At 48.2% G+C, this 18,015-nt stretch overlaps 2 protein-coding genes across 6 annotated transcripts in view; one reads left to right on the forward strand and one right to left on the reverse strand.

Annotated features, from left to right (window-relative positions):
- Positions 1-15,025, forward strand: part of REEP1 (receptor accessory protein 1) — a 67,556-nt gene extending 52,531 nt beyond the window's left edge. For 2 of the 5 annotated variants that reach the window (XM_057415535.1, XM_057415540.1), the window contains 4 exons: positions 654-689; positions 9,065-9,228; positions 11,340-11,407; positions 11,568-15,025. In XM_057415535.1, coding sequence (XP_057271518.1) covers positions 654-689; positions 9,065-9,228; positions 11,340-11,407; positions 11,568-11,580 — 281 coding nt within the window. In that variant the 3' untranslated portion in view covers positions 11,581-15,025. Of the gene's footprint in view, positions 1-653; positions 690-9,064; positions 10,079-11,339 lie in introns of those variants that run through there. The other 3 variants (XM_057415536.1, XM_057415537.1, XM_057415538.1) reach the window with 3 other exon arrangements.
- A 661-nt stretch (positions 15,026-15,686) lies between these two features.
- MRPL35 (mitochondrial ribosomal protein L35) lies at positions 15,687-17,986 on the reverse strand (the record flags this gene model as incomplete). Its single annotated transcript, XM_057415514.1, has 3 exons — positions 15,687-16,164; positions 16,858-17,002; positions 17,763-17,986. Coding segments are annotated over 3 exons (558 nt in total), but the record flags the coding sequence as incomplete, so codon positions are not given.
- Positions 17,987-18,015: the final 29 nt, after the last annotated feature.

Raw genomic sequence — 18,015 nt, forward strand, 5'->3', positions numbered from 1 at the left:
ATGCCACTGGGAGGGTTTCATTGGAAAGCTCAGACTGGGAATTGTTTCTGGGCTGTTTCCTGGAAGCCAGGCTGTCCTCAGGATGAAGCTGTGCAGTTCGTGCTTTCCTGAGCAGCTGTGATTCCCCTGCATTCTCACTGAAGGGTGCGATGCCATTCCCTTGGCTGCTGTCATCCTTACAGCAATTCCACCAAAGCATAGTTCCTGTAGGACTCCTCAGCATGCTCCTGATCCGCATAGAGCAGGGATAGTTTTCCTTCAGAAGCTGTGTGAATGGCTGCTTGTAGATGTCTGAATCTACTGGAAAAAGAAATGCAGGCATGTAGCAATACAAGTCCCAGTGTTGCACCCTGTGCTTGTATTCATCAGCCTTTTACACTGTGTTACCCATTGCTCATCCATGCTCCCAGATCCCTATGGTCAGTGATCTGAGACCAGAGCCAGGGAGCTGTATGGAATCCCAGCCTGAACACCCGTTAGGCGCATAGCCCAGGGTGAGGCACGTTCCTGTGTGCGCTCCATGCCGGTGGATAGAGACAATCACCTCTCTATGCACACAAGGGCCTTGAATTCCATCTCCAAATGATGCCAAGTGCTTTGTGGGAGTCGGTGGCTTAGCCTGATGAGTTCCTAATGCTCAGCTCCTCTTCCAGTGTGCACGTGTTGCTCGGTGTGCCGGCTCCTCAGAGGTGAGTGCTGCGTTTCTTGTGCTCCGTAGCCGCGCATCCCGTTCAGGCATGGCTGTGCTCCCCAGCCTGGCTTGCTCCTCACACTCATGCTCACTGTGTCTCCTAACACCAGGGGAACAAACCAGGGGAAGGCCAGGCCGTGTGAGCTGGGTTTGTGCTGGGGGCCAGCAGTGCAGTGCTGCTCACCCTACTGACCCGTGTTACCCAAGGCTGGGGAGTGTTTCTCTGGAGAGCTCTGGTCCTTTCTATTCTAGAGGATGTGCTGCTGTCCCCGCTGCACCAGGGTGACTCCTCTGCCCTGTATCCCCCAGTGCTTTCATAGAATCACAGCATGGTTTGGGTTGGAAGGGACCTTAAAGCCCATCCAGTTCCAAACCCCTGCCACGGGCAGGGACACCTTCCACTAGAGCAGGTTGCTCCAAGCCCCTGTGTCCAACCTGGCCTTTGCTGTTTTCTTCTGTTCCCTAAGGACTGGCATGTGTTGGTGGAGAGGACTTTTGCGTTTGGGATGAGCAGGAGCCACAGCAAAGCGCAGTAGCAGACAAAGTGGTGTGACAAAGCAGGGTTAAATGGACTCTCCCTGCTCCGGTCTGTGCTAGAGCTGGGTTTGAAGCCTGTCCCCACTGTTCATTGTGTTTACAAACTTGGAGTGGGTGAATAGTTTAGCTGCTGGTGGTGTTTTCAATGCTGCACCAATCGGCTGCTAAGAGCTGAGCTATATCACTGCTGCATTGTGTCCCAGTGGCAGATGAATGGATGGGGAGGCCTCGGATTTGGGCATGCCAGAGGATGGGGCTGCATCCAGAATGGCAGCGTCTCATGTTGGTGGAAGCAAAAGACCTTTGTAACTCCTTTACTTCTCATCACATTCACTTTGTGTTCGCTTTGCACACTGTTATCAACCCGGGGACTACAGCGGAGGGTCTGAAGATCCCAGTGCTGCCACTGTGGTTCAGCCATCTGTGCCTTTCCACTGCATCAGTGCTTGCAGGTGGTGATCCCAGCCTGACGCCGTCTCCTTGCACCCTGTGTAGGTGGCAAACCAACCCTTGTGGCTGCTTTTTCACCCTCCCTGTTGTCCTCTTTGCACCAGCACATTTGGTGCTGCCGTGCAGAATGAAGCCTCTTTGAGGTGGTGTCTGTTTAAGCCATCAATGAGACACTGGTATTCACAGCACGTTTTATTAGCACCCTTCTAATTTTAGCCTAAACCGATGCTATGGATTTGACTTCAAAGTATTATTTATGAAAAGGATCACTGCATCTTTAAGTGCTTTATAGTCATGAGTGAACCTTAGGAAAGTCATTTAATCAGTCCAATGTGTTTACAAATTGGGCCAAAGTCATGTCGATCTGGTTTAAACTGCTTTCAGATTGGCTTGTTTTACTATTCCCTCCCCCCAGACTTAATCCAGTAGTCCCTTAGACCATGTCAATGGGGATACACTGAGGCTCTATCTCATAGGAGGTTCATTCTGTCTCCACAGGCTGCCTTTTCTCTGTCTCCAAGGCAATAGATGCATTGATGCACTGTCAGACAAGGGCCTGCCGTTGAGAATGCCCCTTTGTAAGCGCAGCTTGGGCAGCTCAGAGGGCTCACTGCATCGTGTGAACACGTTTTGCAGTGCCACAGAAAGCAGGGGGGAAGACAGAAGCGAAGTTTGTTTAGCTGGGACGAAGAGGTCCTGAACTCATCTTTCCTTGGTGCAGGCTTTTGTGTCGCCAGTTTAAGAGTACAATCATTAACAGCACTTGTCTCCAAAGAGCTGGTAATCTAAATGGGTCCGTAGTCAAGCCTGAGCTCAAGCAGCAGTGTGAGAAGCTGGGTTAGAGCCATGGTGCAGCCTTTCTGGCAGTTGCTTTAATGCTCTTGGAGGTGAAACGTTTCTCTCTGGTTGACTCATAGAAACCCCCTCAGCTCCGGAGCACAAGTCCACCCATCCTGCTCCATAGATTATATCCCATGGGAGGGTTTCATGGCCTGCAAGAGACCAAAGGCCAGGCTGAGTGCAGCGGGAGCTCCCCCTGCCCCAGAGCAGCAGATCTGGCACTGTCAGTGGTGGTGATGGGTTCCTCTGCTCCTGGAGCTCTTCCCTACCCATTTGGCTCCCTCCAGCCGGCCTCATGCTCTGCACATGACAGAGCGTTGACACAGTTCAGGACAGTCATCCTGCTTTGCTCTGGGCAGCTTCACTACATACGAGTGTGTTCCACTATGCATATGCCAGCGTTGTCTTGTTGACGGCTTCTGTGCCAGCTCTTGCCCAGGGGAAGGCCTTTGCTGGCAAAACTCCTTCCAGGTCTTTACACAGGTTTCTGATTTATCATTTATCACAGGATTATCATAGAACGGTTTGGGTTGGAAGGGACCTTAAAGCTCACCCAGTTCCAACCCCTGCCACCAGCAGGGACACCTTCCACTAGAGCAGCTTGCTCCAAGCCCCTGTGTCCAACCTGGCCTCGAACACTGCCAGGGATGGGGCAGCCACAGCTTCTCTGGGCACCCTATGCCAGTGCCTCAGCACCCTCACAGGGAAGAACTTCTTCCTTTTATCCAATCCTCTCTGTTCACAGGCTGTGGAAAGTCAGGCTGCAGCATTAAGGAACAACGATGCAATTATGTCAGAGCCCTTTTTCCCCTTCAGAAGGACAGAGTAAAAATCTCCAGGGATACGCTTGTCTCTTGGCAGGGTCTGGTAAATGCTTAACTGCTGGGCAGTGTTGAACAGTCGTGCTTGGAGCTGGCATTTAAGAAGTAACAAATACTATATTCGGTGGTACTTCCTCAGCTAACGTCTCTTGGGTGCTGTTGCAAAGACCTGTGCCATGGTGGGGGGGGAAGAACGATTTTAATCCTTGCAGGGAATCACAGAATGGTTTGGGTTGGAAAGGACCTTAAGATCATCCAGTTCCACCCCCCCTGCCATGGGTAGGGACACCTCACACTAGAACGTGTCACCCAAGGCTTGAACACTGCCAGGGATGGAGCATTCACAACTTCTCTGGGCAGCCCATTCCAGTGCCTCATCACCCTCACAGTAAAGAACTCCTCCCTTATATCTAATAAATATATGTATTAGGTCCAGAAGAATCAGCTCTATAGCAGAACTGCTGAGGCTGCAGGTATTTGAGAGGCCTTTAAAAACTTAAAACCACCTTAAAACTACAGCTCACCAGTGGCTGACGGTCAGCCTGGCCAACACGTTCACTCAGCCATCCACAGGGTGCTGTAGCGTTAAGCCAGACCCCATAAAATGATGTTGGATCCCTTCCCACATATGATTGTCACCCCAAAGACAAGGTGACGGATCGCACACAATCAGCAGTGCAGCTCAGTGAGGGCCTTAATGGGACATTCACTAAATCATGCTTTAAACAAAGCACCCTATTGGATGTATCCAGCCCCTTTTTATTATGCTACAACTTGTACACGAGATGATTACAGTGGGAAGTACTCTTAAAAACCTAAATGACTGCATCAAGGGGCTCTTGTATCTCTGAACTGATGCAATATAATGGGGTAGGTGTTTCAGTTCTGTTCTTAGCCAGTTTTGCTTCCAGCTCTTGTGGCAGGGGTTAGTTTTAACCTTTCTCTCATTGAACTTAAACAACAATGAACTTTCTGTTGCTCCAGGCATTTTGCTCCTTAAAACTTCCCTTTACTAAAGTTAATCAAGTTGCTACAGGGATGATTTGCATCGCTTTGCACTGGTACCACTGAATGGCCATTTGGGTGCTTCTCTGGGTATTTTTGAAGTACTTTCATACTTACTATGCTTATTTCAGGGTCAATCAGTAGGTTCTTTAAGTACATTTGCATCTTACCAGCAGGAAGCTAAAAAACTCCACTGGAACCACAGATATGCAAAGATGATTTCTGTGCTCTGAACCAGTGTTCCTTCGTTCTCTACACCCCAATGCTTTCCCCTAACAGTTTATTCTTTCCTTTTCTCTCTATAAATATGATGGGACTCTGATGTAAGTGTTACAGACCGCATGGGTGTTCTTCTGAGGTGTTTGGACAAGACTAGCACTTAACAACTTAATCCTTTGTGGGATGCGTTTTCATTGACGGGTGGCTTTGTTGCTGTGATTCAACTTGTTTGCTTTGGTTGCACTTGACTTTGGAGACGATGTCTGCCTCTGTTTGGGCAGCGTGCGCTCGTGGAGTTGGCTGCTCCTAACTCCTTGGTTTGGCAATGAGAAATGTCGGGCAAGCACGTGGCTTGGGTCAATGTCCTTTGGAAATGACGGCCAGTTTGTCTTTGTTGCAGGGAAAAGAAGCTGATCACCATTGTATAATAAATACCTGCTCTTACTAAGTGGTGTGCAAACCTCTTTAATATTAATTATCCCCTGGAAAGGCTTGGCTTTGGAGTGGCTTTATCTTCCATTACAATAATTATGTTCCATAACAATTATATTCCATGTATTCCATAACAATCCCTGATCCTGGCTTGTGTAGTCTGTAACTATGGTTTTCCCCATTGCTCCTAAGGAATTGCAGTGGGAGGAACACGTGTTGTGCCCAGCAAAGTAGGGGGGAGGTCCAGCTCCCCTCAAAGGGATGCCTGATTCCCACTGTAACAGTATTTAAGTGTCTCATCTGTAGTTAGAGTCCGCCAGATCCTGACCTCTGTTGTACTCATGGAAATCCATAGGGGTTACTCCAGGTTTACACAGCAGCATAGACCAGAGCCTGAAATGAAGGGATGGCTGAAGAACCAGCACGCTACTGAATCCCACTTGTTGCTATAGAAGAAGATTTCTTAGCCCTTCTGAGATCACAGAGCTTAAAGATGATGATGGTCTGGCCCCACATTCCCTTTTCCTGCTGCATGGTCCCCTGTTGTACATTTGTAATACCTTAGATCCCACCTCTGCAGAGCACTCAAATGTCAACTTTACCTTGAAATATGCCTGGCTTCAGGGCTTCCCCCACACTGTGTTTGTTATATCAGTTCCCTTTGAAGGAATTAGGATGGTAGGAACTGGAATTACAGGGTCTGTTTCCTTACACTGTTTACAGTCAGGTTCTGTCTTGCCTCAGTGCAGGGAGAGGTGTCATCTGGATATTGAAAGCTGCAAGAGGCAGCAGCAGCTTTCACCCTTTCACACAGTGGATTTCCCATCTCTGCAGCAGTCCTGCCCCTCCATGCAAAGCTGTGGAGCCATAAATGTGGGAGGTGGAGACCCTGGACACACAGCTCTGAGATGGGCAGTGAGGGTCTCCTGAGGATGAGAGAGGCAGGAGCATCATCTGGTGGTGTGGTCCATGCTGTGACACAGGCCCTGGGGCTGTCCCTGGCTGCTGGCACCCCCACTCTGGGGACACCCATGATGGCCTGAGGCTCAATACACAGCCTCATATCCTAAAGGTGGCTTTTAGGAGCCAGTCACCCAAGACCAAGCGCTCTCCTCAAGGAGCATGTGCCAGCACTGATGTGTTTTGCTCCTCATACTTCACCTTCTCCATAAACAAACCTTGGTGTCCCAGAACCCATCCATTCTCTTTAAGAATTCCTCACTAATTCCTCATGTGTGCTTTTTATCCTGGTTAATCCCCTAATTTACATTTTCTCCTGCAGAGGAGGACTCTTTTGGTGTAGGAAAATCAGGTTTTTATCCTGTCATCACAAGAAACCCCAGCTTCAGAGCTGGCACTCACACAGCAGCTGCCCTTTGAGATGAGCTGCCTCCAGCCCCACAAGTGTCATGCTTCCACAAACGTGGGACAAAATCTGGCACCCCAGGTCAATACAAGGTTGGGATTGTCCCAGTGCAATCCCTGAGGCAGGATGGGCAGGGAATCCTCCCTTCTTGCTCCTGGATCTTGTATTCAAGATCTGCTCTGGTCAATGGTCAGCAATGTAGCAGAAGGGCTTGGGATAGATCCGCTTCTTCCCTTTCCCAGTTCAGTGAGGCTGAAGCAAAACTGGCTCCCATTTGGCTGCTTTCAGTGCCTCATCCACAATGAGATGGAGCAGGGGAGAAGAGGGCATCAGCCCAGCTTCCAGTGGACATTGCAGACCTCTCTGCTGCGGGGTCAAAGCCGTATGTGCCAGCTTGGAGCCCGAGCTCTCCTCTGGATACCTGGATGTGACCCTTGAGAAGAGAAGAGCCCATCGGAGGCTGTGCCTGCCATGGAGACACACAACACAGGTGGCAGAGCTGCCTGGGGACCTTTTTAACCCAGCACCCAGTTGAAGAGAGAGAATAATAACGGAGAAAGCAAGATACATTGGAAAACCATGGGATTTATGGGAGCGCTATCAGGGCTGACGGTTCCTTCTGTCTCCTTCTCCAGCAAAGCATCTGGCTGTAGGAGAAAGGGAGCAAGCACATTGGCCTGATCCTGTGTTCCTTAAGCTTCAGCAGCCGGTGTCTCCATGCACTAAAACACTCTAATTCTGCTTCTCCAACACCCCTCCATCCTGTCCCATTCAGAGTCCTCTTTTCCATGGGGAAAAGCTGTGTCTCCTCACAGCAGCACTTGGAGGTGTGTTGTTGGGCCACTGTGCAAACCTCAGTGAGGCACCTGAATGGGTCCTGACCCACTTTTACCATCTATCTGGAAACAGACTGCCTGAAGTCCAGCCTGCAGTTCTTGTATGCGGGACCCCAGGGGAAGAGGGCATCTATGAGCAGTACTTGGCCTCCAAGCTGAAGATTTAGGCATGCTTCAAGCTTTAAACCAAACTTGATTTCAGTTTTTGTTGGCTTGGAGAGGCAACAAGGACCATATTCCACATCCAAGCTGGCCTAAGCCAGGCTCCTCCTGGGTAGCTCATTTCCCAAGTAGAAGGATTAAATAGTACTTCAAATGGAATATTCCTGCACTGTTTTGCCTTGTGGTCTAGAGATTTAAGTCTCCCCACAGTGTAGTCCTAACACAACAGTCATACGCGGACAACAGAACCAATTCAGCATTATCCTGGACCTCTCTGCAATGTGACAATCAGCACTGTCAGTATATCTGGGAAAAAAAAAGACAGCTTCCAGCTCTTCCTGCTAACCTGCAATGGTGTCTGTCAGCCTGCCCATGCAAATGGTGATAAAGGAGTAGGACCACAGGGGCAGTGGCCAGAGGATGCTCCCTCGAGCAGCAGCCGCATCCTGTGGGCTGAACGCAGGGGCTGAGGATGACCCAGCTCACTGACTTCAGTCTGGCACTGGAGAGAGCCCCAGTGACCTGCTCATGACTGGTGGTGTTGCTGTAGCCAAATCACTTCCCTTTGTCTCTCTGTTACCCAACTGAACAAGCTGTTGGAGAATTCAGTTCTTTTGTACTTTAAGAATCCAAGAAGCATTGGATGTTGAGGTATCCTCTTTGGTTTAATCTTTGGGTTTAAGTTTTTGGTCCAGCAGAGCCTTACAGTCAGGCTGAGACAGAAGCACAGAGCATTGTCTCTATGTATGTTCATACAACAGTCTAATACAGAGCAAATACTTGTGGTTAATGCTGTCTAAACAGCAAACTCCTGACATGCTGCAGAAGGAAAATAACTATCAGTTAAACAGAGAAAGCTCCAACCCTATGGATAAGAAGCCATCGGTGGAGATGCAGGAAGCTTGGTCATGCTGGGTGTCCTCTTCTGTACCTCCTGCTTTGGACTGTCTTGCTTCGCTGTCTGCATTGAAGACAGCAAATGGATTGTGTTGTGCAACATGACCGATCCACCATGATCATGCCCTACGTTACAAGAACCACCAAGCTGGTGTTAGTGGTCTGTAGTCATGGGGGCAAAATCTGCCTTCAGATCCATCAGTGGAGTTAGTGCTCCATGGAATTCACTCCAGAGCGACAGAAGAGAGCTTTTTCCCTGCTCTGGTCTTGCAGCAACACTCCCACTGCTGAGAGTCCACTTAATACCTGGTGGAGCTTTATGTTAACATCAGTGGATCTCAGCTTGAGCTCTCTCAGCTCCAAGTGCTGCTGTACTTCATATTTCCACATCCCAGGCAGCTCTCTCTACACTGACCAGAGGCCTTCAGCACTCGTTTGGTGCCTTCTAGAGGACGCTTCTGGAAACTGTAAATAGAGGAGCTATGGATGGAATCAGTGATTCAATAAATCAGCTATTTTATTTATGGGCTGGATAAACAAAGAACTCTTTCTAGAGGCAACCTCCAGAGCATCACAGCCTGTGAATTTAGTCTCAATTACATGTAAAATAATCCAAATAGAGCTTATAATGGCTTCATAAAGAAAACCCTTTTGATTTCTAACCCCACTGCTGCTATTACTAGAGTGTGATGTATGAACCTGCAGTCTATTAATGCCTGGAAGATGCATGGCTTTGCAGTGACGTGGCGTTTGGCAGAGTGTGAATCGAACCATCACTGATTTCTTCATCCCTTGTCTTCACATTTAGACTGTAAATGGCCCTGTGAAATAGGTATGGACAATACGTTTGAAAAGCCACCTGAAGTAAACTGTGAAACCCAAGGCTCTGTGTTCTCGGATGATGAGGAGAACGATTCATTGGATTGTGCATCCATGAACAAAAAGCCCAAAAAGAAGGATCAACCCCTTGAGGTACTTCAAGGCTCCTCCTTGTATAACATTCCTTAAATCCTCAGCTGAATGAAGATCTCTCTTTGGTCTAAAACCACCAAACAAGACATTTCTGGTCTTCCAAGGATGGGTTTTGCTGTTGGATCACTCCCTTTCATGCATGTGTGGATCTCCTGACAGAGTCTGAATTGGTGCCAGTGGAGATCATAGATATATGGGCTTCAGAGATGGTTGTGAGTTGCAAAACTTGGCTCTAGCTCTAAACCATGTGGAGGTGTTTGAGTGAGAGGGTTTGGATATCAAACCCAGTTGATTTTTCATGTCTGAAGAGGAAAACACGTTCTCACCCCCAAGGCAGGATGGTTACAGTGAGAACAGCACCCACAGAGCCTGGTCCCTTTCACTTGGGTTCACACCCAGCCAAACCCAACTGAGACCAGCAGCACTTCATGACTCTGTAGGGGTTTGGATCAGTCACTGTATTAACAAGTACACTTTTAAGTTGTTCCATGGAAACAAAAGCCCTAAAGGAGATGCAGATCTCACAAAGGGGTTTGCCAAAAGCTATTTTAGCAACGTTTTGTTGTGGAGGAAATGAAACCTCCATGGGAGATGCTGAAGACAAAGAATCCTTCCAGATCCGGGCAGGGAGGATGGAGCCAGAGCAGATGGAGCTCACAGATCTGAGCTGACACATCTCCACCAAAGACCACCAAAGGCTGGGCTGCTCTGTTCTTACAGTGGAAAGATGCAGCCTCTCTGGCTGCTCTCAGAGCTGTTTGGTGGCCTCCCAAAGGAGGCAGAGCTATTTAAGACTCGTTACTGTGCAGTTCGTGACTGCTTTGCTCTAAGACCTGTCTGGCTTTCTTCCCCAGCTCTCCTCCTTCAGCTATGGCTTTCTGGGTGCAGCCATCCCATCCGGGTCTGTTGTGCTTTTGGGGATTCACAGTGGAGACTTAGGTAGGATTCCAGGCTCAGAAGATGGGGTGAGGTGTTGGATTAATCCCATCTCTGTGAGAAACCACTTTGGTTTATTGGCAAGCTGGAAGGGATGGAAATCTAGATGGAGTCTAACCAAAACCTCACCATGCTGCAGTTCCTTGTCTGTATGAGTATTTATACCTTGCTGCATCACAGGAATGGGGAAACACAGCATGATTTGGGGGTTGAAAGTCCTATAAAACAGAAATGACAAAGTCCTCACTTAGGAATGGTAAGATCCTGTCAGACTCTTAAAGGTAAATAGTTTGATGCTTTGGATATAGATGTAAATGGAGTAGAAGAGCTTACCAGGCCTTGCAGTGATACATGATGCTATGACAGGCCTCCAGACTGAGAACTTGTGCTCCTCCACAACATCTGGTACCCATTTCTTCTTGTGAAGCTCACAAGACACAATGCCAAAGCTCTTCTGAGAGTCATATGTGTTGCAGATTAGGGGGTTTTATGTTTGTTTGTTTGCTAGTTTAATTAAATCCTGTCCCAGTCTGGAGAATGGGGTTGATGACAGTAAATGAATTCCATGGAGCTGCCTGGCTCCTCCTGAGCGTTCAGGGCTGCTTTTTGAAGCTCTCTGCATCACTGCATCTCTGCAGGACAGAATTGCAACAGTTGGCTTCTAAACTGATTTCAGTCTATTGTGTCTGGCCTGTGCTCAAAGCAAGAGGCTGGTCTTGGAGGAGTTCTGCCTTATGAGAATTACAGCCTCAGAGTGTTTCACCTCAGCTCTGCAATGCCCCATGTACCCTCAGAGGGGCTGCAGCTGGGCTGGGCAGTGCAGGACAGGCTGGGACACACCAGAGCTGTCTTTCTGCCACCAGTTTGCTCTCCTGATCCACGAGCTGTTGTCAATGGCACCAATTTGTCCTGACTCCTTCAACCTGGTATTAGCAGTCTTTAGCCTCTAACCAAGCACCAGAGGGGAAGCTGCTGGTGTAACCTCAGTAAAGGACTACAACAGGTTTCTTGAAGCAGTTAGTCCTCAGCTGGTCTTTCATTAATGCTCCTCAGTGCCAAGATCTGCTTCTCCATTACTGGCGTGGGATGAGTGCCACTGCAAAGATGGGTGAATTGTAAGGAAAGGAAAACCATTTCCTATCATGCCGCTGACGTTTCCTCTTGCTTTCCTGCAGGCACCGCCTAGGACCCTTAGACCTCGCTTCAGGAAGAAAAGTACCTCGTCCTCTGCCACTGAAACAATGTGAGTGCAATGAGCCAATAGCACCAAGATCCACAGAATGTCTCTCTTCTGCCTTAAAGAGCTACTTGTTAACGTAGGAAACAGCAGTGGGATGGATGTGCTTTGTGCAGCGGTGTAGACACGGCCTTTCCCTCTCCTCTCTCTGTATCCTCTGTTACAGCTTCTCGCATTAGTCCGTGGTGTTGGACAGTGTGACAGACACCTGCAGGTTCAGAGTCCTTGTTCTGTTTGCAGGGTGTACCCCCACTCACGCCAACCCTGTACATTTATGGTTCTCATTGTGTCTGCATAGCTCTAGCTCTGTGAATGCACAGCGGAGACGGAAACAATCCCCCAGTTACTCATGGTGACACATTGACAGTGTGTTTATTTATGGCTTTACCATTATGAGGTGGATTTGCAGAACCCGTGGATTTCTCTTTCCTCAAGACTGTGGCTGAGGTAACAAGTATCCAAGTACTTTGTATGAAATGTCCGAGATTCATTAGTGAAAGCTGAGCTTCTCTGTCTGCAAGTTAACCTGGGAACACCATATGGAGAACAAACCACTTACAGAGGACGAGGAAGAGATGTGTGAGAGAAAAGAAGTGGTTCCAACGAGGTCATGAAGTCTTTCATTTTCATCAGCCTGAGCCAGGAGAGTGTTGTGTGGAACATGATGACAGCTGGAAGAACATACTGCTTGTGGCAAAGGCTCTACTGCCAGTTGTAAAGTGTGAGCAAGCCAGGCTTGTACTAAGTTCAGCGACAGAGTTAGGGTCACTTTAGTGACACAGAGAGGAAAACACACCTTCCTCCCCTGCCTGCAGCAGGATCAGCCCCAGCACCCTGCCTTCTGGGTGGGGTGCCACTGGTTTCCTTGCAGGGTGCTGGGGCTGAGTTGCTGTTTGAAGCCTGGAGTGTTACTTGCAGCATGGAGTTGGTTAGAACCACAAGAACCAGATGCAGTGGTGTGTTTGTATCCATATATAAATGAGAAATATAAAAGAGGAAGACGTGGTAGGGTTTGTGTATTTGTGCTTCAAGTTGGTGTCTCTTGTAAGTGTTGAGCATGTGACAGTCACTCATACATTAATTCCGTGGCACTTTGTGTTTGCTCTTGGACCTGTCACGTAGACTAGAACATTTAGCATCACATAGGACATGCCATCACCAAGGGGTAGGTGCAGGGGCTCGATGGGGAACAGCATGGATAACCCAGGTCAGGTGCAGCAGGATGCCAACAGTGGAGTGGATCAGAGAAACCAGCAGTGAGTGCCCTTGGAAACCTGTTCTCTGCTGGTTATGGATTGATATCCCAGCCCTCCCTGGCTGATGGATCCCTGAGGCTTCCCCAGAGCTTCCTACCATGTATGTGGGGAAGAGAGAAATAAACTGTGTGCAGACGCACAAATGTGTATCTGGCTTAGCTGGGAAGCAGAAACAGTGAGTAGGTATTTCCTGTGCCTGCCACAGTATTTGGCCTCATTACCTGAGCATTTTATTTCCTTTACATATGCTAATTTAATTGTATTTTGCAATGGGTAGGAAGGAAAAAGACTTGAGAAAGTAAATTAAAACCAACCTGTCTAAATAGCAGTTACAGAAGAGCCAGTCCTTGGAAGATACTCAGCAAAAGCTTGGAGGAGCTAAGCTTGTGCATTTTGTTTTTAAGCAGCTTTAGAGTTTATTTGATTCCTTTTGGCAAACATTAATACGAAACAAGAAACCCTGCCTGCAGTGTTAGCAGAAGATAGAATCCTGCAAGCGAGCTGTGTTTCCCTGCTACGCAATGGGCTGCCATAAGATAAATCAGCAGCTGACAAGTTTGCACTCGATGCCAACCCCCCCCCCCCCCAGTAACATAGAGCTATGTAACATCTGATGAATTCTACTCTCAGACATGCTGTAGGAGCATTGATTCTCACTACAATTATTAGATGTGCGTCTAATCTGCTGTTTTACTGTAACCTTTGACTGTTTAGCATTTCTTAAGTGCTGAGGTGAAGTTGTTGACAAGGGAGTTGCCTTATATCTCTCAAAACATTCACTGTATAAATGAGAAAAATAAACCTTTTCATATCTCTGGCAAAAATGTATTAATTTATCAACTGAGCTGTATATTTGTGTATAGATAGGAAAGAAATGTGGATGCTCACCCACATACACGTCGTGCTGTAGTGTTGTGTGTACAGAGAGCGGCCATTCGCTTCCAATCCCTCATCTTCCTCACACAGGTTGTTTACAGGTGGTGCCCCAAGTCTGGCATTTCTCTCTTCTGGTTACTAGTGGTCACTGGAATAAACACCAGACATGAAGGCTTTGGTTCTGGTTTTGCTCTTTGCCTATGCCAAGGAACAAGCCTGATTCAGCGAGTCATGTCCCTGCCTGAACCAGAGGTTGGGAGCAAAGAGAGGACACGTGGATGGTGGCTTCTGAGGTGTGTTTGGGGGAGCAATCTCAGTTCCCCCCACACCAGCTCCGGCTCAGCTAACTGCTTGCTGCTCACTCCTAAGAGCAAGAAATCTCTAAGTTGATGGTTTAAACTAGCAACAGATCTGGCTTAAGGAAGAAAAACACAGTTTGCAGTTTGGGGCCTCTCTGAGCAGCCCTGTAGGGCAGACAGGCTTCTCAGTGGTGGCCTGAAGAAATCAGGCCACTGCTAGAAAACAGAGCCTTTGCCTGGCATGAGGTGCCAGTGAAACCTGTGTTGTTTGGAGCAACTAAAATCGATGCTGAGGGGAAGAAAACTGCAGCTGAAGATGGGCCTGTGGATTATCTCACCATAAATTCACCTCAGTTAGGAGAACAAGCCTAGAGCAGCTCAATGCTGTCCTCCAATGCCTCCTTCCTTGTCAGAAGGGCAGTGCCAGTGCAGTTACAGTAGTTGCCGAGTCAGGATGACACCAAATAGCAACAAGACAGATGTCACATGTATCCTGTCACCTCATCTGAACTGTGCAAGTGCAACCCCAGCACAAAAGGAAAGCAGAATCAGGTTCTTTATTCCTGGTAAGAGGGAGAAAGCTGCATGGAGAGACCTGACATTCCCGAACCTCATGTAACAACCTGCCACCTCTGACTGCTACTCAAGTGTTCTCACGCGGTGGCGAAGCCCTCGTTCCTGTGACCGGATGCTCGTTGCTCCCAGTCTCCTTTGCTGTTTGTTTCAGGTACTCACTGTGCATCATATTTGCAGTAGGAGAGAGCTCTGCGTTGGGATTTGCCCTTAGACAAACTGTCCTAAGGATGCTCATCGTGCACTTCGTGTGGTTTCCTTCCTGTGCTGGGTAGAAAAGAGCTGGGATGCGATGGTGCACTCAACGCCTCACAAGGATGGCCATGACAACAGTATTCCAAAGGTTTGATGTTTGGCTGGGTTTGTTGTACTGCTTGATACACATCTTGAATAAAGTCTTAATCTTTTCCTTAAAAAAGAAAGGAAAACCCCCCAAACCCCATCTTTAGTCTGTTCAATGTATCTGGCAGGCCAGAAGAATCACTTTGGTCGCTGTATGATTTTTATCTCAGTTCTGGCTGACTGTATATAGATGTATTCACTAAGTGCTGCATGTCCTTCAGAACCTCTTTCTGTATTACGAACTGGAAAAAACAAAATACAGCTACTGAACACTCTGAGTAAGTAGTGAGTTCATTGAAATGCTACAGCCTCCTTCAGCAAACTCTTGCTGTGCAGGTGGCTCTGGAGCTGTCACCAGGGACTATCATCTGCTTAATGCTGGGTTAATTATTAGTTATTAGAACCTTTAGAAGCAGCTGCTGTTCACACACCTGCTGGAGAACCAGCTTTGTAGAGAAACCCTCTGAGGTAGCCCTTAGTGAAACCAGAGACTGGCTGCACACTCCCTAAGGACCCTGTAGTAAACCCTTGTTGTTGTCCCATAGGGATACACACTGCTATGTATAATTAGCAAAAAAGAAAGGAGAAAAAAGAAGAAACTCAGCACTGACTGTGTGACAATACAGTGTAGGACCCACAGCGTGTATTATCGTACTCAAAACATAACACAAGATACAAAGTGTCATCCTCTAATGAAATTTAGTGGATAATGCATTTTTTTAATCAGTCATTAAAACTGTACATAGCCACCACACGGGGGCTTTGCTGTGCTATTTACCAGAGACCTAGCAACAGTTTACCTGGTTCCATGACAGCAACAATACCGAGTGGGACCCTACTCTCCCCCTTCCCAAAGAGACTCCATTCGGCAAGCTACTAACAAGTATGGACACGGCAAAATATGCCCTGGGGTTATTTAAACATGTTTCTCTTAAAAGATTTGAGATTAAATATGTTGCTTTATTCACTTTTAGTGCTGTTTTAGACTGTATTCATCCATGTTACACACAACCACAGGAGAACAACAGTCATCATAACATGCAGGAGGCCAGCCTGAACTCTGCTAAGTAAAACACAAAGTGCACTGGAAGATACATCTGAATATTCCTTTATTCGGGGTGCTCATACCCACAGTTCTGATGATGTGACATGCATATGTCAAAAATTAAGACCATACCATAAGCACCACTTCCTTTCCTAGACAGGTGCAAAAGTGAATCCAAGATTCCTAACCACGAAGATTCGTGCGGTCATGGTACTTCTGGTAGGGATCATCCACATACCAATTTCTTCTTTTCCAGAAGGAAGTGGTCATTTTATCGAGGAGTTTACACTGTGTTTTAGTGCATAACACGAAGTCTCTCAAACGCTTCCTTTGGGAAGCTGACTTCTTCCACAGTTTCTTCTTATAACCAGCCTGGCAGAAGAAAACATGCAAGAATTTTCAGTTACTACAAACACACACAGAGAGATGTACTGACAACCAAAGCAGGGAAATTCCCCTCTTTTGGAAATATGTTATGGCTGGAAAGGACCTTAAGATCATCCAGTTCCAACCCCCTGCCATGGGCAGGGACACCTCACGCTAAACCATGCCACCCAAGGCTCTGTCCAGCCTGGCCCTGAACACTGCCAGGGATGGAGCATTCACAACTTCCCTGGGCAACCCATTCCAGTGCCTCATCACCCTTAAAGAATTTCTTCCTTATATCCAGTTTAAACTTCCCCTGTTTACACACTAGCTACTGCCCTCTACTGGAAGGAAAACAATCAGCCCACTGATTGTAAATAATCTTAGAATCCCAAAAGGGTTTGGGTTGAAAGGGACCCTAAAGCTCATCCAGTTCCAACCCCTGCCACGGGCAGGGACCCCTTCCACTAGAGCAGCTTGCTCCAAGCCCCTGTTTCCAACCTGGCCTTGAACACTGCCAGGGATGGGGCAGCCACAGCCTCTCTGGGCACCCTGTGCCAGCACCTCAGCACCCTCACAGGGAAGAATTCCTTTCTAACATCCAATCCAAATCTCCCCTCTGTCAGCTAAAGCCATTCCCTTTGTCCCGTCACTGCATGCCCTTGTACAAAGAACACACTTATATTACCAAAGCCTTACCTGTCTCCTAACCCAAAGGCCATTGTGCAGCCGGAGAAACCGAGCGATGACGGCTTTCACTGTCTTCCTCTTTCCACGCTTTATGCTGGTGTAGGTGACAGTCCTCGCTGGCTGATGCAGGATACTTGGAAGGAGAGATGTGACACTAAAAACACCCCCAAACCAGGGAAGAAAACAGAACAGGAATGAAATATCTTTTTCCAAAAGCAATCACTGTCTCTCGTGCAATGAGAAATGGCTGTGACTTGTCTGAAGGTTCACAAGAGTTCACCTAACACGAAGCACAGAACCGAAGAAGTGCTTTTACGTGCTGTGGTGCTTAACTTGTGTCAAAATTAATTTCTTACGTTATTATTTCATGCTGAAAAGCTTTTTTCATCTACTGAAAGTGGTGAGATGCTCAAGAGCAAACATTCAGCTGCTACTGGCATTCTGGGAGAATTAAATACGGGAAGTTCAGGTTAGATATAAGGAGGAAGTTCTTTACTGTGAGGGTGGTGAGGCACTGGAATGGGTTGCCCAAAGAAGTGGCAAACGCTCCATCCTTGGCAGTGTTCAAGGCCAGGCTGTACAGAGCCTTGGGTGACATGGTTCAGTGTGAGGTGTCCTTGCCCATGGCAGGGGGTTGGAACTGGATGATCTTAAGGTCCTTTCCAACCTTACTCATTCCATGAATCATCAGCGAAACAATCAGTGCCGATTATAAGAGGGCTATCTGCAAAACCTACATCTGCGAAGTCTATTCCGTTCACATCTTGCGTCAATCGCTGTTCGCAGCAGAACCGGGAGACCTCGGTCTAACAGAGTCCCGTTATCGCAGACACCACCCCAAGCAGCCTGTCGGACCCAGCAGTTACCACAAGCCCCCTCCGAAGCCCTTCTCCCCGCTCCCGCACGGCCCATACCTGCTGAGCACCGACGCCGTGCCACCCCCAGGCACGCTCCCCCACAGCAGTGGCCACGGTCTCCACAGCGGGGCCGCCGCCGGTGCCCGCACCTGCCTGACGCAGCAGCGGGCGACGAGGCCGGTGCTACGGGCGGCCAGGGGAGCCCAGCGCCCCAGGATCCCTGCGGAGAACCACACACCCTCAGCGGACACCCCGCGATCGCGGTACCGCCACTCCACAGCCCCCCTCCCGATCCAACATGGCCGCCCGC

Source organism: Pezoporus wallicus, unplaced genomic scaffold (genome assembly GCF_028554395.1).
Source record: "Pezoporus wallicus isolate ANWC-B61680 ecotype Strahan unplaced genomic scaffold, APGP_CSIRO_Pwel_v1 contig_8827, whole genome shotgun sequence".
NCBI classification, from domain to species: Eukaryota; Metazoa; Chordata; class Aves; order Psittaciformes; family Psittacidae; genus Pezoporus; species Pezoporus wallicus.